Source organism: Oenanthe melanoleuca, chromosome 4 (assembly GCF_029582105.1).
Source record: "Oenanthe melanoleuca isolate GR-GAL-2019-014 chromosome 4, OMel1.0, whole genome shotgun sequence".
Lineage (NCBI taxonomy): Eukaryota > Metazoa > Chordata > Aves > Passeriformes > Muscicapidae > Oenanthe > Oenanthe melanoleuca.
The window spans coordinates 13,766,398-13,792,445 of record NC_079337.1 but is presented as its reverse complement, the minus strand read 5'-3'; the positions used below and the strand labels follow the sequence as shown (position 1 = coordinate 13,792,445).

Genomic DNA, 26,048 nt, shown 5'->3' with positions numbered 1-26,048 from the left:
TTTTCAGACACACTCATTTAGGATCTCACTTAAAAATCGGCAGCCTTATGTAACCAAGTGCCAAAAATCCTAAAAACCAAATGTACTTCCACAGATGTTAAATACCAGTGCAATGCAAAGTATCTACAATTGTTACAAAACAACAGAGAAAAGATTTCATATGGATTTAGAATGGCCACTGCACTTGTTTTCAAGTAAGTACAGATTCCTTTCCCAACAGTAAAGCTTGACATAATCCAGTTTACCATGGATATCATGGGTTTTTAAAACCACTTGAACACATCCTGCAATTTCAGAAGAGCAGGATAAGTAGTCAAGCTACATTTCAGCTTATTCAACACACTGCCAGAAATAACAATCCCAAAATTTTGACACAAATGCTGGCCCCTACTCTGCATGAGCATCAATGTCCTGAAAAAAAATCAATAAAAGCTAGAATAGCTCTCTAAAGATGCAAAAATGATGCCTACTGAAGTCAGGACAGAAATGAGAACAACAAATGCTGACAGGCTTGTTCCTAGTTTACTGGATAATGTTTGGCACCGAGTAGTATTCGTCTAGATATCATATGCAGAGTGACATGTATGAAAAGATAAATGTTACTGACCAAAGCACAAAATTACCACAGAATTATCTGTGGTAGAATCCTTAAGGAGAAAATATTGGCTTGACGATGCAAAGCTAGGATGGATAACTGCCATCTTAACTTCTGGGAGAAAATGAACAAAATTCCATGCCTAATAATCTTCTTTCTCAAAAACAATCCAAAGCTTATCAAAAGTAACTAGATAAATCCAGGGGAGGTTTATTGTTTTTTTGTGGTTTTTTTTTTTTTTAACAGAAGAATATGAAGTGGACATCAAAAGTCCATAATTGGCTTCAGCTAAGTGAATAGGAATGCACAACTCCCTGACACTATATAAAAAAATTCTCAGAAGCAACAGACTTGGTGAAAGGCACAAGTTCAGCCAGCTTCTTGAATTGAATTGAACAGGAATTCTGCATTTGATCCATCCTCTACAGGGAAAGGTAAAGTACCATTAATGTCCTCCTGAAATGACTGAATCCACATTTAAATAGAAATCCCAAACTAGTCATGCACTTCTCTATGAGGTTCTTTATCAGGAAATGCCTGTTTAATGGCCCTCCTAAGTACTGTGGAGTTCAGCCACACTTTTCAGTCAACAACAACTTCATCAAGTATATAAAACAAATTTCAACAGTAAAATCTTCTTCCTTCTTTGACAACATACCCATTTTCCTCCATTTTCCCTCCTTTCTCCTCTACAGGATGATGTATCATTGTTTGATGAGCCTTCACTATTATTAGCCTTTCCTTGCTCACAATTAAGAAGAGTGAATTAAGAAGTTTTCCTTGGCTGAGATTACCCTGGATTGACCATCATCTTTCATGGTGCTATGAGGAAGAATGGGTTTGATCAGTACCAAACATTTTTGAAGAAACCTTCAACAACTCTCTAAAATCTACTAGATTTTTTAAAAGATTAAATAATTAGTGATTAGATTATGAGACATTAGTAGAGGTTTTAAATATTCCTACTCACAGCAAGTAGACAGAGCACACATTTTCCTTGCAGTGTCCTTTACTTTAAAACACACTAAAAGAATTCTGTGCTCTGAACCTGGTATTACTTGTGTTATACTCGAGTTCCCAGTACTTTAGAAGGTGCATTGGACCACCACATTCATTCCTGCACTGCTGTAGGGTACCAGAGTATTCCTAAATCACTTATTTTAAACGATCATGTTCTAGATGACCTATACTCAGTGCATACATTAATGCACACACTATGTTGAATAATTTCCAAAGGTTTGGTTTTCTTCATGTCATTATCATCTTCACTAACAGTCACTAAAACAGGCTGCCCAGATAATTGGTTATGGCACCAAGCCTGTTACAATTCAAGGAGGATCTGGACAACATTTAGTCATATTGATTAGTTTTAGGTAGTCCTGCAAGAAGCAGCAAATTGGACTCGATCTTTCCATGTCCCTTCCAACTGGAGACATTCTGTAATTCTATGATTTACTTGCAGTTACAAATAAGACTAAATCCATGCACACAGCTACTGAGCAGAAACAACTCTCTAGAGAAAAGGGCACAAACAATAATGCAAAAACACTACGGTAATGTCTTTAGATCATGTCTGTTCAAGAAGAGGAGCAACTTTTTAAAGAGCAAATTTTAGGTAGAGGAATGAACTATTTCCATGCATGATCATTAGAGGGGAAGATATCATCCCCCAAAATACCTGTATTATATCAAATTAATTATTGATTCCCACCCAGTCAAATACATTCTTTTAAGAGTGCCTGGATTGTTTTTTCCCCTCTCTGAGAGTACAAGTACACTCAGATCCCTAGAAAAAGAAACAAAATTACAGACTACAACATACTGTAACACAAAATTATCTTTATTTCAAAGTTGTACAAAATATAAACATAAAGATTTAATTACACTGAAGTAAATCCTGCTCTTTAAGTATCCGAATACTTTAGCAATGATATGGTCATGAAAAACTACCTTTATTATTCCTTGTGAGGAAACTTCATCTGATGGAGCGATACATCATGAAATCAATTGTTGTACATCTGGGAAATTTACCAATGGAGCTCTCCTCCACCGGGGTGTACACTTTGATTTGCCTCATGTGAGTGTCTCTTCCATTTTGGTGATTTGCTAGAACAGCAATCTGGATCATAAAGGTGCGAATGGGTTTCTTGTGAGTATCTGTGAGAGGAACGTGGATCCAGCCACTGGGTTCCACTAATTCCAGTTGCTGCCAAAAACAAGACAGAAAGCAAAACATTCAGAAACAGTTCACATACTTCATGTAAATTATCACTTATTAAACCCATTTAATAAAGCAGTCTTATTAATCAGATTTTAGTTACTTTTTCAAATTAGTTTGAAAAAGAGTTAAATACTCATAGCTAATGTACTGCTTGTGTAAATGTATACAATTAATTTGGTTGTCTGCAGTTGTGTTTGCTTTTGCCTTTCAGAATCTACTCCCCATTTCATGCCCTAATCTTAAAATAAAAATCAATATAAAAGAATACAGACCAGTATAAATTTGAGAAAGTAAAAGTGTAGCATTTGGACTTTCTCACTAAAGAACAATGCTCAAAGATGACAAAATATGCATTTTAAATTGTTTTATCTAGGCACTCTGAAGTACAACATACTAGAGTGACTTCTGTAGGAAACTAAATGCACATAAAGTTCTGGGTTTTCAGAAATTCCTTAGATTATTAGGGGGACTGGGAAAGAGGAAAAGGAAAGTGACAGGGGAAAAAAGAGAGGATACCTCAAACTTCATCTCATGTATCAAGACAGATGCCTGGCCAATTAATAATTGCTGCACAGCCATTACATCACATTCTAATCACATTTGACTTGCCTTTCATACAACATACCCAGTATGATATGACTTTTCTTTTTCAGTTTTAATCCTACACAAACCAATGTCAAGGCAAGCAAAGAACAGTATTTTGTTAACTCTAAACCACATCACTGACACAACAGATTGCTGAAATCAAGCTGGATCCTATGCAGAGCATGGTAACAGCTTTTGTTTAAAGCTAGCTGCACAACTTCAAAGCACAGCTCAAAACACACATGGAAGAGCACACAAGTAAACAGAAGTCTTGGGGGGGAAAGAAAACAAAACACAAAACAATTGTCCACTAGCAAGTGGATTCACACAGCTAAGCAAATAAGAGTGCACTTCTTAGCAGCTGAGGTCCCCCAAGGAAGATATATGTGCTTTGAGCCACTCAAAATTACCATCTTTCTCCCAAAACTACTGCATGGCATATCTTGTCAAATGCCTTGTTTATGCTGAAGCTTTCAAAAGAGCCATCTGAGAGCTACTGGTTCAGAGGCAGCAGACACCCTGAGAAAACTACCCATGAAACAAGCAAAAAAGTTTGATGACTACTTCAGCTTAAGGTAGCAAACAAAAAAATATTTTACACCTCCACCTTAAAAGAAAGAATAAGAAAAAAAACCAACAAAAAACACAACCAAAAACTCTCCACTGCTGCAGACTCTCCAATAAATTATTTCCAAAGCATTAAATTCACTAAACCTTAACAGCAAATCATTTCACTCTGAGAGCCAGACGTTTCCACAAACAGTCACTTATTTGTTGTAGCACTGTCCCTTTCAAAAACTTTAAAAATCTTTTTTTTTTTTTTTTTTTTTTTTTATAGGAAACTTCAGGCAATGACTGGCTTTACAAGGGGATAAAAAAAAGATTTCTTGTTGAAGCAGCTTTACAAAGAGGAAGTTTATCATGGTGAGGTGGCAGTAAACAGCTTAAAGAAGGATGCTTTCCATCTTCATAGTAAACAGAGGAGGAGGATCCTCCTAACACTTTAGTCAACTACTCCTAATGTCAAGTGACTGATTTTCAAGAGAATTAAAAGGCTACTGTGAATTAAACTTGCATTTTAATATTATTCTCAGTATTTACAAATTTGAACTACTAATTCAGAGTGGAAAATTTGAATCCATGAGCTAAGATAATGAGAATTTTTTTTTTTAATCAGTATGAAATAGATTCATTTACACAATGAAAAAAAAAGGTATGGAAGATAACAGTAGGGCATATTCTTCAATGTTTTGTTTCATCCCTGATCAAGGTAGGTGGTTATATGCTCTATTTACAGCATGTTATTTTCCAGTCCTGCTACAAAGGCAACCAGTTTCTCCTCAAGTCTTTCTACAGGGATGGGACAAGTCAGTCCTTCACCTGTAAAACCAGCAACTGAAGCATTAGGTTAATTAGACTAAAAGGCTCCCTGGCTCCAGATGTCAAACTTCACACACTGAGCTGGTTTTTACTTTCTTAAGTGAAAAGCAGGATTTTACAGGAGGTTTAGCTCCCACTGAGTTCACCTGCAGTTCTGCATTTCTGCAAACAGATACAAGTACTCAAGCCAGCCACAACACAGAGTCTGAGTAGCCACCTAGGAACAGTCAGTCACCTGAGTGCCTCTTGTAGAAACACCACGACTGAGCACAGACAGCACACAACTCATCAAGCACCGACTCTCATAGCCACAAAGACTTTTTTTATTTCCCCAAATCTTGGCTCTCCTCACTCCACATTTTTCAAGTTCCCTAACAGAAGAATACATAATCTTTACTCCTACAAATCCTTGACTCATCTTCAGAATAGGCCCCTTTCCCCATTCCAGTCAGTTGCCTCTTGGACAAAGCACACAACACTTGTGATGAAGTTGGAGGCTACAGTATACGAAATGCACACATCAGAGCCAGACATCAATGTCTGAAAAAGTGAGCTCTTGATTTCTGCCCTCTAAATAACATTCCTGTACTGACATTTGAGTCTAACCTTTTTTTTTTCTCAATTGATACTCACATAGTTCATTTAAACCTTGATACCCACTCAGTTACTGAGGTTTAAATGCAACAAAACCAAACAGAACATTCAGTAGAAAAGGAAGTATTGTTTTGCCAGTACGATATACACATTTTCTGTGACCAAAGGAATGGTATAAACCAGACACACACACTCTCCCAAATTCTTCTCCTCCACATCTGTCATGCTCCTTCAGATGAATGAAAAAATTTCTTTTCCAGAGGGCCCAGGTCCGTCACCAGGGAGAAGGAACAGGACATGGGAATAGGCAGGGGTGATAGAAGACACAATGCTGCCCACTCCTAGCTCAATGTCAGCACCCAGACCCAGCCGCCACAACCCTAGCAGAAGTGGGATGAAATATGCAGCTCTACTCTGCCTGGAGCATTCCCAGTGTGAACAGAATCTAAAGGAAGCTTACTGTGAAGTTTTAAGAAATTCCTATTAAGCCCATGCAAATGGCAATCTTTCAAAGCCTTGTAAACTGGTCTGGAAATCTGGGTGGATTTTTACAGGGAGGCAAAAGGCACATCCTCAACACAAAGGCTGAACTATTGCCAAATTTCAAATCCTTGCTTTAGAGCTTGGGGGCACTGGACCATCAAAGAAGGACACCAGAATATTCTCACACAAGCAAAACAGCATACTTTTCACTAGCCTTATTCTTGGAACAGAACTGCTTTGGCTGAAACTTTTTAAAAATCCAACCAAAAGCAGATATCTGGCATGGAAAAATCTGTCTGAGTTGAACTTTGGCAAAAGCCAAAGTAACCAAGAGTTAAGCCTTAAAATAGGAAGGGTCACACAACCTTTAGTACAGGTGGCACTGGCAGCTCCACCCATAGTAAATACTATACTTGAAATCCATTTCAGTTGACTTTGCTCAAAGTCAAGCTTGTTCTTTAAAAGCACAGACCACTGCACACACAGATACATTTATATTTCACCTCAACTCTATACCATTAGTCCACTATGAGCAAATACCAGACTAAGTTTGCTCCTGTATTTTTAATCTTATGTAGATAATTAAGGCTCAGCCATAATTAACTGTCTTCTGAGAATTTTTTTTAAATCAGCTTTATTACTAATCACTTGAATGAAATTAAAAATTCAAAATTTCTGTTATGTATTTTTCTAGAAAAGATTAAAAAAAAAAAGAAAAAAAAAAAGAAAGGAAAACATAGGAATGAATCAGTGCAAGTTCAGTATTGGTAACTCAGGACAGTTCCTGCAGCTCTAGATTAATCTTACTGTACAATATACTAAAAGCCCAGGGTTTGTGGCTTTTTTATATTTGCTTCTAATACTATAAATTTTGTGACAATTGGAAAACAAGAAGACCATGAAAGTCAAAATAAAAGAACAAAGGGATAAAAATTGAAATGGAAAAATCACTCACTTGTCCTTGCTGCTGTTATACTCTAGCTCTTCTCCTGCTTTCTCTCCGTTGCTCTCTTATTTTTCTTGTCCTCTGCATTCTACTGCTTTACCTATGGACATTACTCCCAACTCCAGGAATCCACATTATTTGGAAAGCCAAAGGAAAATTAATGTTCTCAATGGAATTCTCCTCCCCAGCCTATTTAAAAGTTCTTTTTCTTCACTTCATTGTACAGTCCAGAGATTCTACAGAATTCCATACATATTTGGCAAGGCTACTATTGCAACTAACGGGTGTCCTACCATAGAAGATGCAAACCACACAACAAAAAAATTTAAAAAAGAAAAAATACTAAGGCAACTTGAGGCCACACATCAGAGAGATGACTGAACACAAGACCAGCACTTTTAGGAGGAAGCTTCTACAATCACTAGCCTCCTTTTAGGCTAGGACGTTTTTTACTCAAAGAACACTTTTCTATTGTAATATTCAATTTAGGTATGATTAATAACTTGAATACTGACCTCTTTTTAATATTCAGTGATATTTGTTTACATTCAGTGATGTCTCCAAATGGCATTTAACTCTAACTGCTACTACTACCAGGCTTACAAATGCAACTCAAGTTTTCGGCTATATTTACAGTAGCCTAACATCCTTGAAATAAGATATTTTTCCTGCCCTTTAAGGGTGTCTTTTGTGAAGATATAGGGAGGAGAAAACTCACTGTAAGTAGTTTCACATTCAGTGTAATTAAAAACACATCCCAGATGTATGCTAGACAGGGCTCCCAGCTCAGGGGAATATATATATATAGGAAGAAAAAGTAGCTTAATCTTTTCCTCTGGGAAGCTGTGCAGAAGAAAACCTATGTATTAACAGAAAGCTGAGAATTCTTGCTGCCATTACAGCTTCATCACGAAACATGATTCTGAGATGTTTGTACCTCATCAAACTTCTATTTCATCAACTTTACTACTAGATTCAAATGGCTGTGAAATCAAACAGCATTTGATTTTACTCCTTCTATTTTTCTCATAAAACTGTTAAAGCTGCTTTTAATTTTAGTGACTCAGCCAACTATGAAATTAAAAGTAGTGGCTAGACTCTTCTTCACACATAATTTTGTCTCTCTATGTGCTTAGCTAGTTCTTACAATACAGTTATTATAAAAACCTAAGCTTTTCAAAGCAGGTGTTCTCAATAAATAATGTATTCTTCCAAGCAGCAGATTATAAAACTAAGTTTCAGGGAAAAGAAATGCTATGTTCAGAAATTAAATATTTATCAATACATGAACTTTCCCATGTAGGAAAAGGCTTTTTCCTGTTTAGCCATTGTTTTTTACAGCTACCCAAATATGATTTCACAACAACTGGCAAGGAGAAAGAAGGCTGGCTTAACTTCCAAAATTCTGTTTCCATAACTGTCATGTCCTACCATTTAGTTACCAAGACTGAGAATCTGTGTGTCTCTGCATAATTCCAAGTATTGGAACTGTCAACACACGAAGTAGCAGAGCTTGGGCTTCGGCCATCACTTCACTTAGGAAGGAAGAGAACCAGTTAATAGCAGTGATGCACCAGTTCCAGCAGAAAAAATGAAGCATGTCCAAAAGAAACTTGGAGAGTTCCAAGTGAGCCAAAGGAGGGACACCACATTAGCAACTTAACAGAGAACACAGCAACAGGCTCAAAGGACCCACTGTGAACAGCACACTTGTGTGCTCGGATGAAGCAACGACCACCTAAGGAGGTGCCTCTGTGGTCTTAATCAGCCACCTCCTTAAACGGTCAAGAAATCTCATTTCAGTCCATTAGGCAAGAGAAGTTTTCCATTCTTTTAAACAGTAGTTCCTGAAGAGTCTAAAGGAGCACAGGCCATCCCTCAGGAAGAGTCAGCTGTGGATTTGGGGAGACCAGTTGTAGAATAAGCTATATTAGAGAATGAAACCTGCAAACACTAAAAGTTCCCATCTTTTAGTATCCTATAAGCTCTTTGTTCAAATAAAGTGAAAGAAATAAGCTTTGGAAAGAGTGGGAATGTTGAAAAAAGGTCCAAAAGATCCTTGCCAGAAGTTTTATAGAACTTCCTTCAGACTATTCTGCTCCAGATTAAAACATTAAAAATTGATCAATGCCCAGGTGTTAAAAAGTTGTATGCAATTAAAATAAAGACAATAAACAGTCAAACCAAGCTATAAAGAATATGTAGAAAAGGAAGAAATGTAAATCTAGAACTGCAAATCCTTGATGGGTGAAGATTAGTATTCACAATGCTCAAATGCAGATTCTTATACTGCCTTTCCAAATTTCCTGTTTGTATTACTTGAGCAGCACAACACACACTGGACAAATGCCAGTGGGCTGTGTCCCATTGCCACTTTCTGAAGGGAGCAGATTATGCCAACTGAGCCATGTATGATGCAACCTAAACTTCATGTGGCAGAACGATTTACCAACCAGCTCATGAAATGGTCTCAGTGACTGGTTCATCTTGATATTCTTTAGAATTGGGTGTCCTGATTATCATTTCCCCATAAAATTAAAAAGCAACCATTTTATTTGATTCTGCTGAGAAACCAATGCAATGTCTTCTAAGATGTACATAGTTGATTCAGGCAGAATTTCAATATTACAACAGGAATAAAGTTGAGTTGAAATTTAATCCATGGAATGGTAAACAGAGAAAGCCAGCTTCATGAATGCCCTCATAGTCTGACTTTGAAATCTGCTGAAGTCAGATGAACAACACGTAAAAGGACAACAATTAAGTTTTAGACATGATGAGGAGCCTCTGGTGAGTAAGCATGAACATAAGCCTATTGTCAAATGGAAAAAAAAGGGGTACAATGGCACACACTGTGGAATACCAAGAGCTTTAAGACACAGATTCACAAGAAAAACAGCTCTTTCAAAAGCACCATGTGATGAAGAATCCCACATAATAATGCCTGCAAAAGGGTCAAGGCTGTGCTGAACTGCTCATATACAAAACTCCCAATAGATGAAGTCATGGATGATCTGGACACACGTGTGGAGGGGCCCCTGTCCGTGGTACTTAAACAACTACCACCCTGTCCATCACATTCCCACCTCTGCATCTGCTCATAGCATTTGCATAGTCAGGTACATCCAGCCTGACAGACAAATAAATAAGCTGCCAAATGCTCAACCTCTGTGAAATTGTCAGCCACAACTGTCTGACCCAATTACAACTTCAGAAAATATTGTCTGCTTAACTCTGGGTGTCAGGAAAAATAAGCAAAAGGAAAGGAAAAAAAAAATTGACAACAGTCTTTGAATACTTCATTCTGTAGAATGTAGCTGAAAACAGCTCTTCATTCTAGAAAATTTACCTGCAGAAACCATCAGGAATTTGTCACAGACTGTTTACTAGGAAAGTCTCTCTGGAAGAAAGAAACTCTGTTTTCCCATTTGCTGTGCCATATGCACTTTTTTTTAGTATGTTCTGTGAAGAACACTAGATAGGCAGGTCATACTCAAGAGAGATATGTTGCTTCAGAGAAGGACAGAAATGTTGAACAGTCTTGGACAGTTTTCTTCTCAGTCCCACATTTTGAAGTCTTACTGTTAAGTGAGGTCATTTGACCTTTCACATAACACTTTACACACACATCCAAAAAGTAAAACTTTTTTGCTGTGTATGCTTTAAGTGGCAACCATTCTATCCACTGGAACTTCAGAAAAAAATAAAAAACCTGTCTCTGAAAAGCAGAATGATCCAACCAGCAAATATAAAATGACAATTCAGTCTAGAATGGAGTTTCATTTGTGCAAGTATAGAATTAAGGCCTAAAACTCCAAAGCAAAACCTTCTTCCCAGCAGGAAGCTATCGAAGTTTAGTTTGGTATCAGCTGAAAGGGATTCCATTGCAAGAGGAATCTGTTGCTCCTGAATGAATACTGTCTCCAACTGAAACCAGCCATAACAGCTGTGAAATTTTGGACCTCTGATTTAAAGAAAAATTGGTTTCATAACTCACTTAAGACGCAGTCAAGTGTGGAGGAAGGGAAGGCAAATAACTCTAAGTGCAGCAGTATTCTCCTGCAGGGATCTAATCTCACTCCAGAGGAATGCCATGCAAGGGCACTGCAATTCTGAGAAGATTCCTGGTATCAGGGGAAATCCTTCACAACTACAGGGACTTGGCTCCAGTGTGAACCTGTTACTTCCCCTGAGCTTGGCAGACAGCACACTGAAGATGAAAAAGCTACAAAAAAATTATTGAGCTTATGCTCTGGAGTGGTGACCAGGTTGACAGTATCAAAAAACAGGTAATGCAGCCCAAAACAAGCTTTCTGCCTCAGTCTGCCTATTTCTGGTACCTAAGTTAGGTAAAATTTTAGTTGCAGACATACTGGAACAGACTGCATCCAGACAGTCTGGCCTTAAAAATGAATTGTAGAAAATCCATGGTTTGCTGCAAGTCTTATCAAAATTCCAGCATTCTGAAAGAAAAATGAGGGACTTTTTAGTTGTTTTTTTTAACCAGAGTACTTTACAACTCAAATTATCAGTAGATTAGAGTATTATAGATGCAGATGTGAGAAAGGAAACAGTAAATTTAAAAAACCAAAAACTAAGAAAAAATTACTATAAAATATAAACTCTGAACATTGCACACTTAGAAAGAAGCACAAATCTCATTTAGGGAAAACAAACATTTTATTCCTTTAGAGAAGCACTTCAAATCCAAGTTTCTCACTACAATGTTTCCTCACTTTATGGACAACTAAGTAACTAAGGAGAAGGTCCATGTGCACTAAGCAACTGTGTAGGGATACTTCTAAGTACGAATTGGTAGATGATGAACAACCAATACAAGTAACTCATAGAGTGCTTTGGAAAACCCTCAGTAACTTTTACCTTATCAGAAGCTTGGGGAAAAAAACCACAACTGTCAGACATAACAAAAGCCACTACAACTTCCATGTTCACTCAAACAAATAGTACCATCTGCATTCAAAAGTTTTTATTCGTAATACAAAATGCAAAATAGTGACAAAAGTACCAAAAATCCCCATCTGGTTAAGGATGCGGACTAAGGTTTTCATAACAACGGAAATAGGGCACACAGTTCTTAAAAATTACTTAAGACAATACATTACTAGCACTTTTATTTGTTTGTCTCCTAGTCATAAATTTGAATTTTCACCCCCCAAGCACTGAAAAGCCCTAAGATTTCCCTGTACTGAGATATCAAAATCTTAGTCTCTCTCTTCAGAGCAGCACCCACCCAAAATAAAGACATCTCCTACAACTTCCAGGTAAGTCAGGCTGCTCTCAGGGAAGAGACTAGCACTTTAACCATCTCCTGAAGAGATGCAGGGGAAACAGAACAGAAAGAGATTGAACTGGGGTAGTGGAACATTGTACTGCAAAGAAGTCTGAATATATATTTAAAAAACCATTCTGAAACTGAGGTGAATTTGCATTACAAATGGAACTGCTGACTGAAGAATGGAACAAAACAGCTGCCTTTTATGAAAGGTAACAGAACAAGCCAAGCTTGATCTCAGAGGCCTTTTCCAGCTTAAATGATTCTATGGTTAACACCACAGAATCTTCCAGGAAAGGGAGTGCAGACAATTTTCTGTGAGCTAGAAACAAGTGCTTTGAACAACAGCCTTATACAAGAAGACCTTAAGGCAAATAGAATGAACACATTAAAACCTAGAAGATAGCAAAGCATAAAAGGAGAAATCCTCTAAATTTTTTTTCAAACTAGAACTGCTGGGTACAAGCAGGAACAACATAAATGTATTCTATGGGTGCACTGCACAAATTGATTGCTAATGGAAGTTAAGGCTGGAAAACACTTCTAGGAAATAACTAATTTTACAAAGTGGCAGAAGTTTGCAATTTCAATGAAAACTGTATTGCAGATGTCTGCACTTCGCATTTCTCCTAACATACATAATGGAATGATACTATGTTTGTGTGAAAGTGCAAAAACACCCAGGTCATAATTTACCTTCAAAATTGTTTAGCCATATCCAGGAAATATGTCTAGACATAGCTACAGTTAAATTATACAAAGAAAGTATTTGAAAAAAATTATGCAAGGAATATTAAAGATTTAAGTGTCTGAAAACTGGCCACACTGAGTTAATTCTCTATCAAACCATCTCAAATAACTTAGCGGCAATAACCTAGTGACCACATTTCATGCCATGCACTTTGCATCCCAGAGAATGCAGAGAATTAATATGGGAAATGAACAAATGTAAAAAAAAAAAAAAAAAAAAAAAAGTCCATAGTAGTAGTAGCAGCCAGCTGCTAGCTCTCAAGAACTTTTTGTTGGTGAGGGGAAAAAAACAACTCATTCTCCTCATTGAAAAGAGCTATTACTACACATTGAAGAGAACTAGATTTCTGATCTTTTACCAGAAGACAGGCCCACAAAACTGCATGGCTCTAAATTTTTACCTGTTACACAAGACTCCTGTAGCTCCTGAGCGACTTTGTCAGGAAAAGATTGGAACAAATTATACGCAAGTGCTACCAAATTAAAAAAGCCTGACTCGTTCTTTACCAGTGAGAGGACAAGTTGTTGCTTTAAGACACAAAAAGTACTGTGGTTAAGGGAAAGTGTTTCTCCTGGTTTCACAGGAGTAGCTTGTTTCTGAGAATTACAGAGGGTTGCCTCTCCCAAAAATCAAGGAATTTGAAGACCCTAAACCACTGTAAATAATCCCCAAATCCTGTAGAAGTAGAGTATGCAAACATTTCTGGCTAAGGAGCCCATGGATGCTCAGTAAAGGCAAGTGGGGCAAAACCTGATAAACTTCAAGATTACTCAAGTGTGTTGTAGCACGCAATAAGCAAATGCACAGTAGCATTTCACAGGATCCAGAGCGTAATACTCAGCTCAAGGAATATTTACTCCTTGGAAATAACTGCAAAAGACTGTTGTGAAAATTATTTGTGCAAATTTAAAATGCAATGCAGAGTCTCATCTCAGAAAGATCCCAAATTCATAAACATGTCTCACTGGAGATATATTTTCGCACGAATGAACTTTAAAAGAAGAGAAATATATCTGTCAGAGGTTCAGCTGGATAGTTTTATGTGAGCCAGAATACACTTCCATAAATCTGCAAAGCTGGAATCAGAACTGTCACCCAATGGAAGCATTTAATTTTACATCTAAACAGAATTTCTTTAATGTAGTGGAACAAATGCAGTAGAGTTTCTACCTTTTGCTTATGTTTTCTTACAAATCAATAAGAAAGCATGTCCAAAAAAAACCCCAAGGCTTTTTTTCTTTTGTTTTATGGTGAGGACAGACTCTAGACTCTGCTTCTTTCAATCTAGATGAATTTTATTTCTTGAATTCTTTCTGGGAGTCAAAGGTCCCTCAAGCCACCATTCACTCAAAAAATGTACAGTTTAAAATGGTAATGAATAGTGCTATACAATGTTGGACTCCCTCAGTGCAACAGCACTTTGCTACCAACAGCATCTGAAAGAGCTTTAGTGCTACATCCTACAGACCAAGAAATGAGCTCTTCACCATGAACAGTGTAAGAATCAAAATAAAATTACATCCTAAGTACGCTCCTGAAAAATGAGGGGGCAGTGGAAAACAAAGCATGAGAACGAGATAATTAAAAACTTGTTTACCAGCAGGCCTGCTATGTCCTAAGTCTAGAGCTACTGTGGGGTGTCATCTTACTGCTTAGCACAGTGCAGTCAACAACAAGCAGATGGAATTGAATTGCAAATCTATGTGACTTACTGTATATCTACAAGTCCTGTGGCTACACATGCTCCTCTGCTTAATTTATTTCTGCTATGCAAGTAAATCTTTAACTCCTCATGACAGGACAAAGAAATAGAAGAAAGTCCAGTAATTCCACAATAGAAGTTCCCACCCCAGCAGTGCCAGATTTACGAAAAGCCGATTTATGAAAACCTTTGTTACACATGGTGACCATCATAATCACAACAGAGACCTGGTCAAGGAGAGGGAAGCCAACATCAAAATTTTACTACATCATTTTTCCTGATACTGAATTGCAGCTCTCTTTGAAACAATGAAAAAAACAAAATATTTTATTTTTATCTTACTGATTATGGTCAGCAACACCATCTTAGTAAGTAACAAGTTAATCTCAACTAAGAGAAACAAATTAGGATTTTCTGCATTTGCTAATAAAAATAATCCAAAAAATCCTTCATACCCACAGCTGAATTTGATCTCTGGCAGATACAGAGGGGGGAAAAATAATAATTAAAAACGAAGTATTAGAAGCTAGGCCACATGATTCACTCAAAAACTGACTGAGAACAGCATTGATAAAAAGCTTCAATAAAAACTCCATTTGTTAACATTCCTTTAAGATGAGATATAAAACACTCCAGAATTCATTCCGAAATAAAATAGGACTGTTAGATAAACCTACTTTAGGAATTGCGTGAAGGCAGCTAGCGAGCACAGGCCCTCAAGCCAGACACATATGCTACATTATTATTCTCACTCCACCCTCTCCTGTGTGTTCGCACAGAAAATGGAAAAAGCCTGGGAAAGGTTTTTCCGATTCAAACACATGATCTCGGTTATCTTATGACAGATTATGACAGAGAACAGCCCTCAGAAAGAAATAAATTTATACTTCATATCTACAGAAACATTTCCATGCACTACTTGAGATAAGGAACAGGATAACACCACATTCAATCCCACCCAATAAAACTTAGCAAAGAATTGAATTTAAACCCTGTGTGGCAGTGTTCTCATCAAAGCTACACGCAGACACGTGATCCCTGACCAAAATAACATTTCAGTAAAATCAAGGGAGCAAAACCTCCCTCTGGAAAGAACTGCCATGGTAGTAGCTCTGAAGCAACTAAGTGTCTTGCTCCAGAACCCTGGATTTGTTCTAGACCTCTACCATCTGACAGGCAGCCTTTTCTTCTGAACACTGAGGAGTGCTTTAATTTATCATATCAAGAGAATTCCTTCCCAGAACTACTTTCCTAGTGGCATCGTGGATAATCTTATCTTTCCAATAGAATTTTAGGCTTCAGAATGAAAAAAAAACTAAAATAAAAAAAGGGCTGATTGTAATTATAAAATCCCCCCATACACCTATACAAAGTACACTTGTTCCGTTACTTCTACCTGAATTGATGGAAATTTTTGATTGGTTTGTTTTGGTGCTGACTTAAAGCGTGGCACATCCAGTGCATTTAATGCATTTGTTTTGGGTTTTTTAAAAATCCTAATTAATAGCAACGCCTGATAACTTCACCACAAGGCAGTATGTACTACAAATAGTCAAGTGTCACTGCATTTGTACAGATGCAAATAAAGTTATGGAAGCTACACATTCAGACAATAATAAGTGGTGGGCAAATTGGCTCCTAATTCCTTCTAAATGGGGGCCACTTCCTCCCTCCACCCCACTGCCAAACTGTTGGTTTGGCAAAGGGTGGTCAATGGAGTCACAGGAGGTTTCCAGCTGCTGATGCCTCCAGGTTGTTCAACTGAAACAGAAAATGAAGCGTGCTGTGCCAGCTGACCAGCACCAGTTGAGATGACAGCATAAAACTTTCTTAGGTATCCAAGAAAATTCCCACTCCTTTAATATCTTTTCTTATACTTAAACCAAATTAAATGTTGACTGCTGGCTTTACTCTTTGCTGGATATTAATACTATGCTAGTAGCAGCAGCCAGAGGGATCAGAATCAGTCTTTGATTTGACCTTGCTGCATGTATTTAGCACTTCTTAATATCTGAAAATATCTAGTGCTCCCACCAAGGATTACTCTCCACAGTTAAGTCTAGGAAGGCAATCAGGTAAATCAAAGATGATTGTTTATAATTCACTGACTATATTCTCCCAATCCTATTTCACAGTGGAGAAAAAAAGTAGCTTAAAGGCAAGAAGTTTCCCAATGGAGAGCAATTTCTCCAGAAAGAGGAAAGCAGGAGTGAGTGAGCAGCATCTTACTGTCAGCTTTGACACAACTGTTTTACATCCTTCAAGTAAAAGATGGTGGTGTGACTCCCACAATGTTACCACATTTGGAATCCAAAACCAGAGGAGATAATTTTGGATTACTCAGGCCTAGGGAACTTATAGAATGGGAAAGAGCATGACTATAGAATGTGGTAGTGTAAAAGAAGAAAAAAAAAGAGATAGAGAAATAGCTCTTTATTTAACAATTTCCATGCAGTATGCAGACCCCTTTACTACAGAAAAATATAATTTCCCTTCCAAATACAGGTCTGCTGCACTTTTCTAAGATCTCCTTCCTAACATGCTGCCTTCTTGAGATCAAAGAAATGTCCTTGTTCCAGACAGTTTCTTCAATGGTACCTACCTCCTTGCTCTGCTAACTAACTGCAAGGTCAGGTGTCTAGAGCCCACTTCTCCAAAAGCCAATAAATGATACAGCCAGCTAACAAAGAGAGAGGTTTTAATTTTCCCTAGTTCAAGCCCTGAAGCCTTATGTGACCAGGAACTCCTTCAAACATTCAAAAGTTAAAAGCTGCATTAAACAGTTTGCCTACCAGGGTCTCCATCCTTCTGTCCAAGTGCAGAGAGATCAAACGAGATAAAGTAGATGTTACTACATGCTCCAGTTTGCAAGTGCACAGTATCACGTTTTGTAAACCACAGTTCAAATGAATTCTGATCAGCTGAGGGGGTTCACCTGACTGAGCACCATGAAGGTGTTATAAATGAGCATCACACTGACACCCAGCATAAGCCGTAATGCTGGAGGCACTTGGATGTTTTAAAATGTCAACTATACACCACACTTTAAAAAGGAGGGGGAAGGAAGGGAAGGGGTTAAATACTGAAGTAGAAAAACTACGGTCTTCTGTCATGCTGTCACCTCCCCCTACATCCACCCACCTTATTCCTCCCTCCTGTGTTCAGTCTTGGAGAGAATGCTTAAAGAAAGAGAAGAGCACCGAGATCTTTTCTTATTAAAGTTTTTATTTTATGTTGCCAAATCCCTGCTTGCTTCTCCTACTTGCGAAACATTAATGATTATCTGCAAGAAGTATCTAGTGAACCTACACTGGTAAACTGTAATTAGAAATCCCTACAAACTTTGAAAAACCATTGACCAACAAGTACCCCAGTGCATTCTCCAAACACAGAACCTTTATTCCAACAGGAACTTCCAGTAAAAAAAATGATGTGTGAACAGCAGACACTGATGTTCACACAAGCTTACTGCATACAACCCAGCAGGCGATTTTTCTGGTTTTTTTGGATTATGCCCCGGAGGTGCTGGCACAATGGAATTTCAATACCATAACGGCTTATTTCTCTGTGTGCCAGCCTCTGAAAATACAGGTAAAAAGAAAAAAAAAAAAATACACACAAAACAAACATTCTCTTTTTTAAAATTACAGGAATCCCAAAATGAAATGTTTTTAATTCTCTAGTTCAAACGATGTAATTTATAACCATGACACAAATAGAGAAGAAGCACAAAAGAAGGGAAAATACAGAAATAACATAACGTTCCCAAGGTTCAGTTTACAAGGACCTCACACAAAGTTTTTTTTTGCAACTCTTACTAGAAACAGTATTATTTGCTAAAAATGCAGTAGCTGCCAAAAGCTATGATCCATCTAAAGCAAACATGTTTAAGATGGAAATAGAGTGTTAATGCTGAAGAAAGACAGAATTGAGTATACAAGTTTTCTTTTTAAAGTGTGGAAGCAACTGTAGTACATAGTTAAATTGGTTTTTCATCTTTCTGAGCAAAAAAATTGATTGCATTTGCAGATAAGCACCTAAATTAGAGAGAAGTGCATTAAGACAATAACAGAAGTAATCAAATTTCAAACTTTCTAATTAAACCTCTTTTTCCTGCAGAAGGTTATTGGGAATTCAACACTAGCCTTGGTTCACATGATAGAACAATGGGAAAATTTTCCGAATGGTTGAACGCTAACCCTGACAAGTGTGGAGAGCCAACTACAATACATTATATGGTAGCATAACCTGCCACCCACGTTGCTGAGAGAACAGCTTTCAAACACATGCACCGAGCTGTAAAACCACAAAATCCCTTATTACACATTGTCCCTTACTTAAGGTGAAATACACTATTCCCCCCACCTCCTTTTACAAATCTTGGTGGTTTTTTTTTTTTTAAACCTTCATCTCTGAAGTTTATTTAGCAACTAACTAGACTGTTTTTCAGACTTTATTTTCCAAATGCCATTTTTCCTGTTTTGTTTTCTAACCAAAATAAAATCATGTTTTTATAGTTCACAGTGAAGCCTGTTGTGTCTTTCACTGTTGCTTTATTTTTTTTAATACTACTTCCACCTGTGTGACATTATCCAAACTTTTAAAAGGAAATGTCTGATATATGACTAATTCACTTGTGAAGACTTATTTCTGGAGTGAAATATTTTCCTTTTTTTATGGGAAGATACATGACTCATCAATGGGTAAAGTAAAAAAAATGGTTCCATCGTGCTTTTGATTGGAAGACCAGATATTCTGATATTTACTGCAATTCTTTTCCCCTGTTATGCAATCCGAATATATTCAAAAAGATAAACTGCTACAGCCTGTGTGGTTATAGACACTGGCATTCATGGAAGTCAACCATTGCTGCAGAATGACAAACACACTCCACCCTCATTACAACATGCTGTGGTTACCAGCCAAACACCTTTGCCTTTTCTGAAAAGGCTACAATATAATAAAAGCAGACCAGCAAAATAAATCACACAGGGAGACACAAGGGATGGTAAAAGTAGTAACAACTGGTAGAAAACATAACTCTGAATATGGAAAGTGAACTACTTAGTGACTTGAGGAATGAATACAGCCTCTCACTGCAACAGGAGCCCACTGAAAACTGCTGGTACGTACAACTTTCTTGGTTAATGATTCCCCCCTTCTGCCCCCTCCCACTGCACATGTCTGCTGCCTGAATCATTGCATTCCAAGATAGTTAGAGGATATACACAGTTTCTTCAGGGGTTTTCAGTTGCAACTTTGCTGGCAATGGGAATTATATTTGCAAGTGTTTCTATTCTACTGACAAGGTCAATTAGTCCAACGAACTATTGGTTGTTCTGTCTGATAGCTCTGTGTATTTATTCAAGCAAGCACTTTTATAACCCACAATTGAATGCAGACAGTTACCCTTGTAAACACGACTGTCCACTGGGATTTTCACTACATTTTGAGCATGTAAAAGAAAAACATGCTTTCCTTCCCTCAGCCTGATAGCACATAAGTTTGATTACAACTTGGAAATTTCAGACAGTGAAGGGCATAGGGACTACTGTTTTAAATAGATATGACCTACTGTACATCAATATACATATTTGGACCAATTCCTAGGAGCTAAAGAACACAGAAATTTGACTGATCACTCAGAGCTCTAAAAATTTGGTAATGCTCTGAAAGGGAGACAGATCAGCATATCTGCTCCATCCAGGCACTAAAAAGAAAAAAAGCCATGGTGCAAAAGAAACTAAGTTATATGTAGCACTAAGGGCTAAAGGCTACATAAAATGCTTTCACAAAAGCCAGAAGGACAATATCTCTGTGTGTTAATCAGCTGCAGAAGATGGTAGAGTTAAAAATAAACTTAGGAAAAAAAGACTATCCACTGGTCTAGCTAGAATTTTTCTACATGAGCAGCTTAGCCATACCACCGGCAAAATGCACGAAGAGCAAAAATGACAGACCCTCCTCTCACAGAACTTTTATTAGCACATACAGGTGCTCCCTTCACCATACAGGTACTCCCTTCTTCTTGTGAAGATGAGATCCTTCATTTATACTAATTAGGAATGGTAAAGGGGCTGGTTTGTTGGTACACTGATCTCCATTATTGAAGTCTTGCCTGAATAAATCTTTCAGGAATATAGAGATGGTAAGAAACTATCAAGGAAAACCAGCAGTTTTTCCCCTAACTAATATGATTACTACTCTGCAACAGTAGTATAATCCTACATACTTCAAAAGAGAGATAGAGAATATGCTCACTGAAATTTTCAGTTGGCTTTCAACATAAAAAGTTGAAGCGCCTGGCTCCTTCCCCTCACACATAGAGCACTATGTGCAACATGCTCATGTCCACCACATAATTTGTTTGAAGTACAGTAATTAGAATACAATAGTGAAAGCTTCTATTAAAGCCAATAGAAAATTCCCCCCATCATGCTGGAGGGACAGTTTACCTGCATTGATAACATACAGTTTTAAAATTCTGACTTTTTAAGCCACGAGTATCAGGAAGATTTTTACAGAATAAAAATATTTAAGAAACAAAGATTTGGGGGAAATCTTTTCAAATCCTCCTACTAGAACGTCATGCACAGAAAAGAGATGAAACAAGGTAATCAAATACTTGATACAGGAAGAGAAGGTGGTGGTGTGACCTAATTGTGGCCTTCCAGTACCCAAGGGAGCCTACAAAAAAGAGGAACAGAGACATTTTACAAGGGGATGTAATGATAGGATGAGGGGGAATGGCCTTAAACTAAGGTTTAGATTAGATATTAGCAAGAAATTCTTTACTGTGAGGGTAGTGATTTTCCAGTTTCTTCCCACAGTGGAACTTAAATGAATAATCATGAAAAAGGTTGTAAGTGCAGGAGAGGCTTTCACACATATGTAACACTCAGTGCTTCGATCAGTTCCTAGCCTCTCTGTACTTGAGTCCCCCCGAGGAAAGCTCTGTACTTTGTCAACTTTCTGCCTTCCATAGAGCTGTTGCCACATTACTTTCTGAAGTAGAGGAAAAGCCATGTGAAACAAAGTCAGACTGACAGAATTAAAAATACAGGGCCTCTTCAAGGTACCCTTACCTAATTAAGCCCTTCTTTGGCAAGAAAAGGTTCCTTCATAGATTTGTTTCTGAATGCCCAGATACAAAAGAAAAAATATATTTTACATGCAACATGTACCACAATATAAATACTATGTTTAGTTTTCCTCTACAGAAGAGATGCTTATTTCTCTTAAAATACTATTTCATAGCAAGGGAAGATTGTTTAACAATTTTATAGTGTATGGGCCAAAAATACTCTTTCTCTGTTCTACTAGCTCTAATGTGGACCTCCCTATTTGTATACATACACCTCATAGGCATAAAAGGCTATTTCAACAACTGCATTTTTCATGACTGCACAGTAAGCTGTGCTCTGATGTCTTACCATTCTACAGTATCAAAGGGCAGGAAAATTGTAATCCTGTTCATAATTTCCACAGTTTGAAGCATATATTAGTTATTTCCATAAGCACATGAATGATGAAAAGGTCATATCACCTACTGTGATGATGATATTGGCAGGGAACAATAATGTTACATCATTTAATTTGCCTTCTTTTTGTAAAGATGAGTTCATGTGAATAGCCCAGTTGGGGATTCACAAAATATCCTCTGCTGGAGGGTGGAAATTTGTACAGAGTACAAATGGAAATAACCCTGCTTCTGAAATTTGATTCGTATCCTTGACATCAATCACAAGGCTTAATACCTAACCAGTACCAACAGGGCATTCTCTACTCCCCTGCTTTGCACATTTCCAGCACCAGTAAACTTTAGCTGTAAGGAACAGGTCCTGTGTGCACCCTGATGAAATAAATCCATACTCAGCCAGCATTACCAGCAAGATAACAATCAAAATGAACAACTGGTGTGATGATTATGTCTATGGAACATCCTAGAGACAGACAAGAAAGATTCTACAAAACTAAAGTTTACTCAGTCTTTTCTTAGTGTGAAGAGTAGCTTAGAGAAAGCAGACTATTTTTAATTGACATTCTGAACCCAAATAATAATTAGTGGTCAGAATGCATCTTTTCTTCAACAGAAGAAAGAACACAGAGGAATGGTTTCTAACCAAAGTACCTGAAGCCTAGTCAAGAATCTAAAGTAGTAACAACTCAGTACTCCACCTTAGTGGAAAGTCATTTAAAATGCACCTTAGAGATGTTTGATTGGAGACTCACAGGAATACATCTTGGCTGATTATCTTGCAACAGCTCTGTGACAAGCTACCATGTCCTTACTCCTCAGCATCTAAGTTTACTCCATGGAAAACAGGTTAAGATTGCTCACTGGATTTCAGAAAATGTCTGGTTAAGTCCAACCTCTGCACTACAGTCATTGGACACTGCAGGACTAAAGGTATTACAGTAGGTAACTACCTCTTGGAAAAGCTCCCCAGCTTGGGCATTCCTCCAGCTGGTAATTCCCCTCTGTAGTGCAGAATCTTTTCAAACAGTAAAGGAGCCCTGTCCGTGGTGCTCAGCCACAACCCCAGGCCACCAGGGAGGCTGCTGTGCTCGTACCTGGGTACAAAACACCAGGCAAGGCCAAAAGGGATAGAAAACAAACCAGACAACAGTCCAAAGGAAAAGCAAAAAACCAAAAAACTGCAACAAAAACCTAAAACAAAGACCTCACACCGTCGCTATCAAAGCTGTATTAAAATTAGAGGGTTTTCACCTGAGTCTGTGTAAAGACTCCACATTAAAGGGTGACAGCAGAAACCACTGTATATATATACATTAGATATATATATATATGCATATATCCACATATATATATATATACCCTGAAATACCACCTGCACTTAGCATCAAAACACTTAGTTCTTACAACATGATGAACTGCTGAACATCTAAATGCATCTCAGAGAGGTACAAATGCAATAAACAAGTGAGCATCACTTGAAGAGATCAGAGATCTCTCACAGACAGCTTTTCACTCATATCCTTTACAGTGAGTTATTTTTATATCACGAAAAAGTGTAATAACTTAAATCATATCCTGAGGAGTCTGAATGCTGTTCCAAAAACAGAGTATCTTGTCTATCCAGACAAAATACTTTCCCATCATGCAGGGAAACTTCACTACTGGAAATGAGAAAATATTTGCTTTCCAAGCTTGACAGCTGTGATACAAAGGCTCTTAAGTCATAGGAGAAGGCTGAGTGCACACACCTTAATTGCACTGGGCAAGGGAATAATCCTGCCAGATTGCAAGGGCTGTTCTCACCATTACAATGGGGTACAAACTAGGAGTAAGAAATGTTTTATTCAGAAAACAAATTCATCTTAGGTTCCAAAAAAGATAAAAGCCTACATACTAGAATACAAACTAAAGCTGATCTTATATTTGTGACAAAGTTTAGCCTAACAGCATATTGCATTGTGTTGAAAATTAGACCATTAGGAAAGAAAACACATTCATTAGACACTATGAGTTGGGCAAGCATCCATGGAAAAATATAAATTGCTTTAGCCTGATTTTCCACCCAGTTAATCAGTACTGAAGCCAATGGAATCATTGTATAATTAAGCAGATTTCTGTAAAGAGCTCATAACAGTTCACACTGCTTTAATAACCTCCCCATGTGTTAGAGAAGCTGAAGAAAGTTTCAAGACTGAAGGAAAATTTAAGAAACAGTATCAAGCAGTTTAGGAAATATGAAAATTGATAGCAACAGGTAACATCATGGTGATGACAGTCACAAGCACTTTTCAGCATCAGAGGACTGTATCTCATTAATAAGAAGCGTGACCATATTTTCTCCTCAGTTTGGAAGTAAAAAAAGCACATGAGCATGTGGTATGCATAATAATTACTCTGTCATGCATCATATTATAGTCACATTCATATACCATAAAAAAAGCTAGTAAGTTGTTTCATAGAGAAGTATCATTTTTAACTACATACATTATGCATAGAATCCCGTGTTTGGCAAGAAAAGAGCTAAAGAAACACTGCCTGAGACACTGGAGAAAACTAATACACCTGTTACACATTTTATTGCTTTATAGATCTTTAATATGTTAATAACAAACATATCCTCAAGAGCAGGAGTTTACCACTGTATGAGAAACTTAAGTTAGGCAGCAAGATGTATAGTGCTGTACTAAGCATGACGACAAAAAGGGTAATAATCATTCAGTTATCTATCGAAAGGGCAGATAAAAGTGCAAAAAATCAAAGTGATAATTAAGGACAACAATGACATCTAGTGGATACTCGGGAAACTGACCCACAGCCTAACGGGAAAGGATCCAGCTGCCGTTCTTCAGATACTGCGCAGCTCCCAAATTGCTACGATACAATTAGGAAGAGGGAAAGGCAGAATTTGCAGCTGATGAAAGTCAAAATAATGAGGTGATTCATTTCTTCCAAAAGAATATTTATTTAATTAAATTAAAGAAAAATAAAACACGTGAAGAGCCTTCAATTTAAGATTTAAGATAAAAGTATTGGTCAAAACTTTTAGAGAACATCATGAATCAGTGAAAGGATGTAGATAAATAATGCTAACAGACATCTCTACTACACTTTTTTTCACTCCCACAGAATTTACAGCCTTCTACTTACAACTTGCTCTTGGGACTTTGAATTGTTTGAACTGAAAACCAAAGTGAAAACAATAAAAATCCCAGAAGTAAAAATTCAAGCCACCATTTAGCACCATGCTTTTCTCATCGTCCCAATCCTTCTGTTATTGCAATATCTGCCATATAAGGCTGGTAAGTTAAACCTTCCCAAAATACCAGCCAGTAACTGCTGAGCTCCAGAGAACAGGAATTTCAAACATTTAGTTTCAGGCTACCCTGACTGAGAATGAGCAAAGATACCTGTTTACGACTAAACTGATTAGTTTCCAAGGTGGACATCTACCAAGATCATGGATTATTTCAAATCTACTTTTACTGCTAACTAAAAGGTAAGCAAAACTAAGCACTTGAAGCTACTCAAATCTTATCACAGTTCTGACTAGAAGCATCACTAGAAGCATAAAAATACTGCATTTGATAAATTTATAAATAAAACCACTAACAAAACACTACAATGCTGTCTCATTCAAAATCTTAAGCCAATCTGAAGAACTGAAAATCAGATTTTGCTTCATATTGTTAAAAAACTGCATCCCATCCAAAATTTTTACATCTCAGTGACTGTCCAGTAGTAAAAAGAAAAATATTAGAAACAATACTCAAAAGTAAAACTTAATTTATAAACATATTCAATTATAATGATGTTTGGTAAAAGTCTGATTAAAAAAAAACCAGAAACCAGTCTACTAAATTTACAAGATAAAAACTAAAAGCAAATATAAAAATAAACCCAGCCATTTTCCCCCTTTGAGCACAATGCTGTATTCTACCTCCAAAAACCACTTTATTACATCAGATGTCCTAACAAGAGAGAACTGTTTTAAGACAGAATACATAGCATCATTGACCTA

General features: G+C 37.3%; 1 protein-coding gene across 4 annotated transcripts in view; it reads right to left on the bottom strand.

The window, feature by feature from the left end:
• Positions 1-2,414: 2,414 nt before the first annotated feature.
• The window catches only part of ANAPC10 (anaphase promoting complex subunit 10), a 33,178-nt gene continuing 9,544 nt past the window's right edge, over positions 2,415-26,048 (bottom strand). For all 4 annotated transcript variants that reach the window (XM_056490817.1, XM_056490820.1, XM_056490819.1 and 1 more), the window contains exon 5: positions 2,415-2,801. In XM_056490817.1, coding sequence (XP_056346792.1) covers positions 2,571-2,801 — 231 coding nt within the window. In that variant the 3' untranslated portion in view covers positions 2,415-2,570. The remainder of the gene's footprint in view (positions 2,802-26,048) is intronic.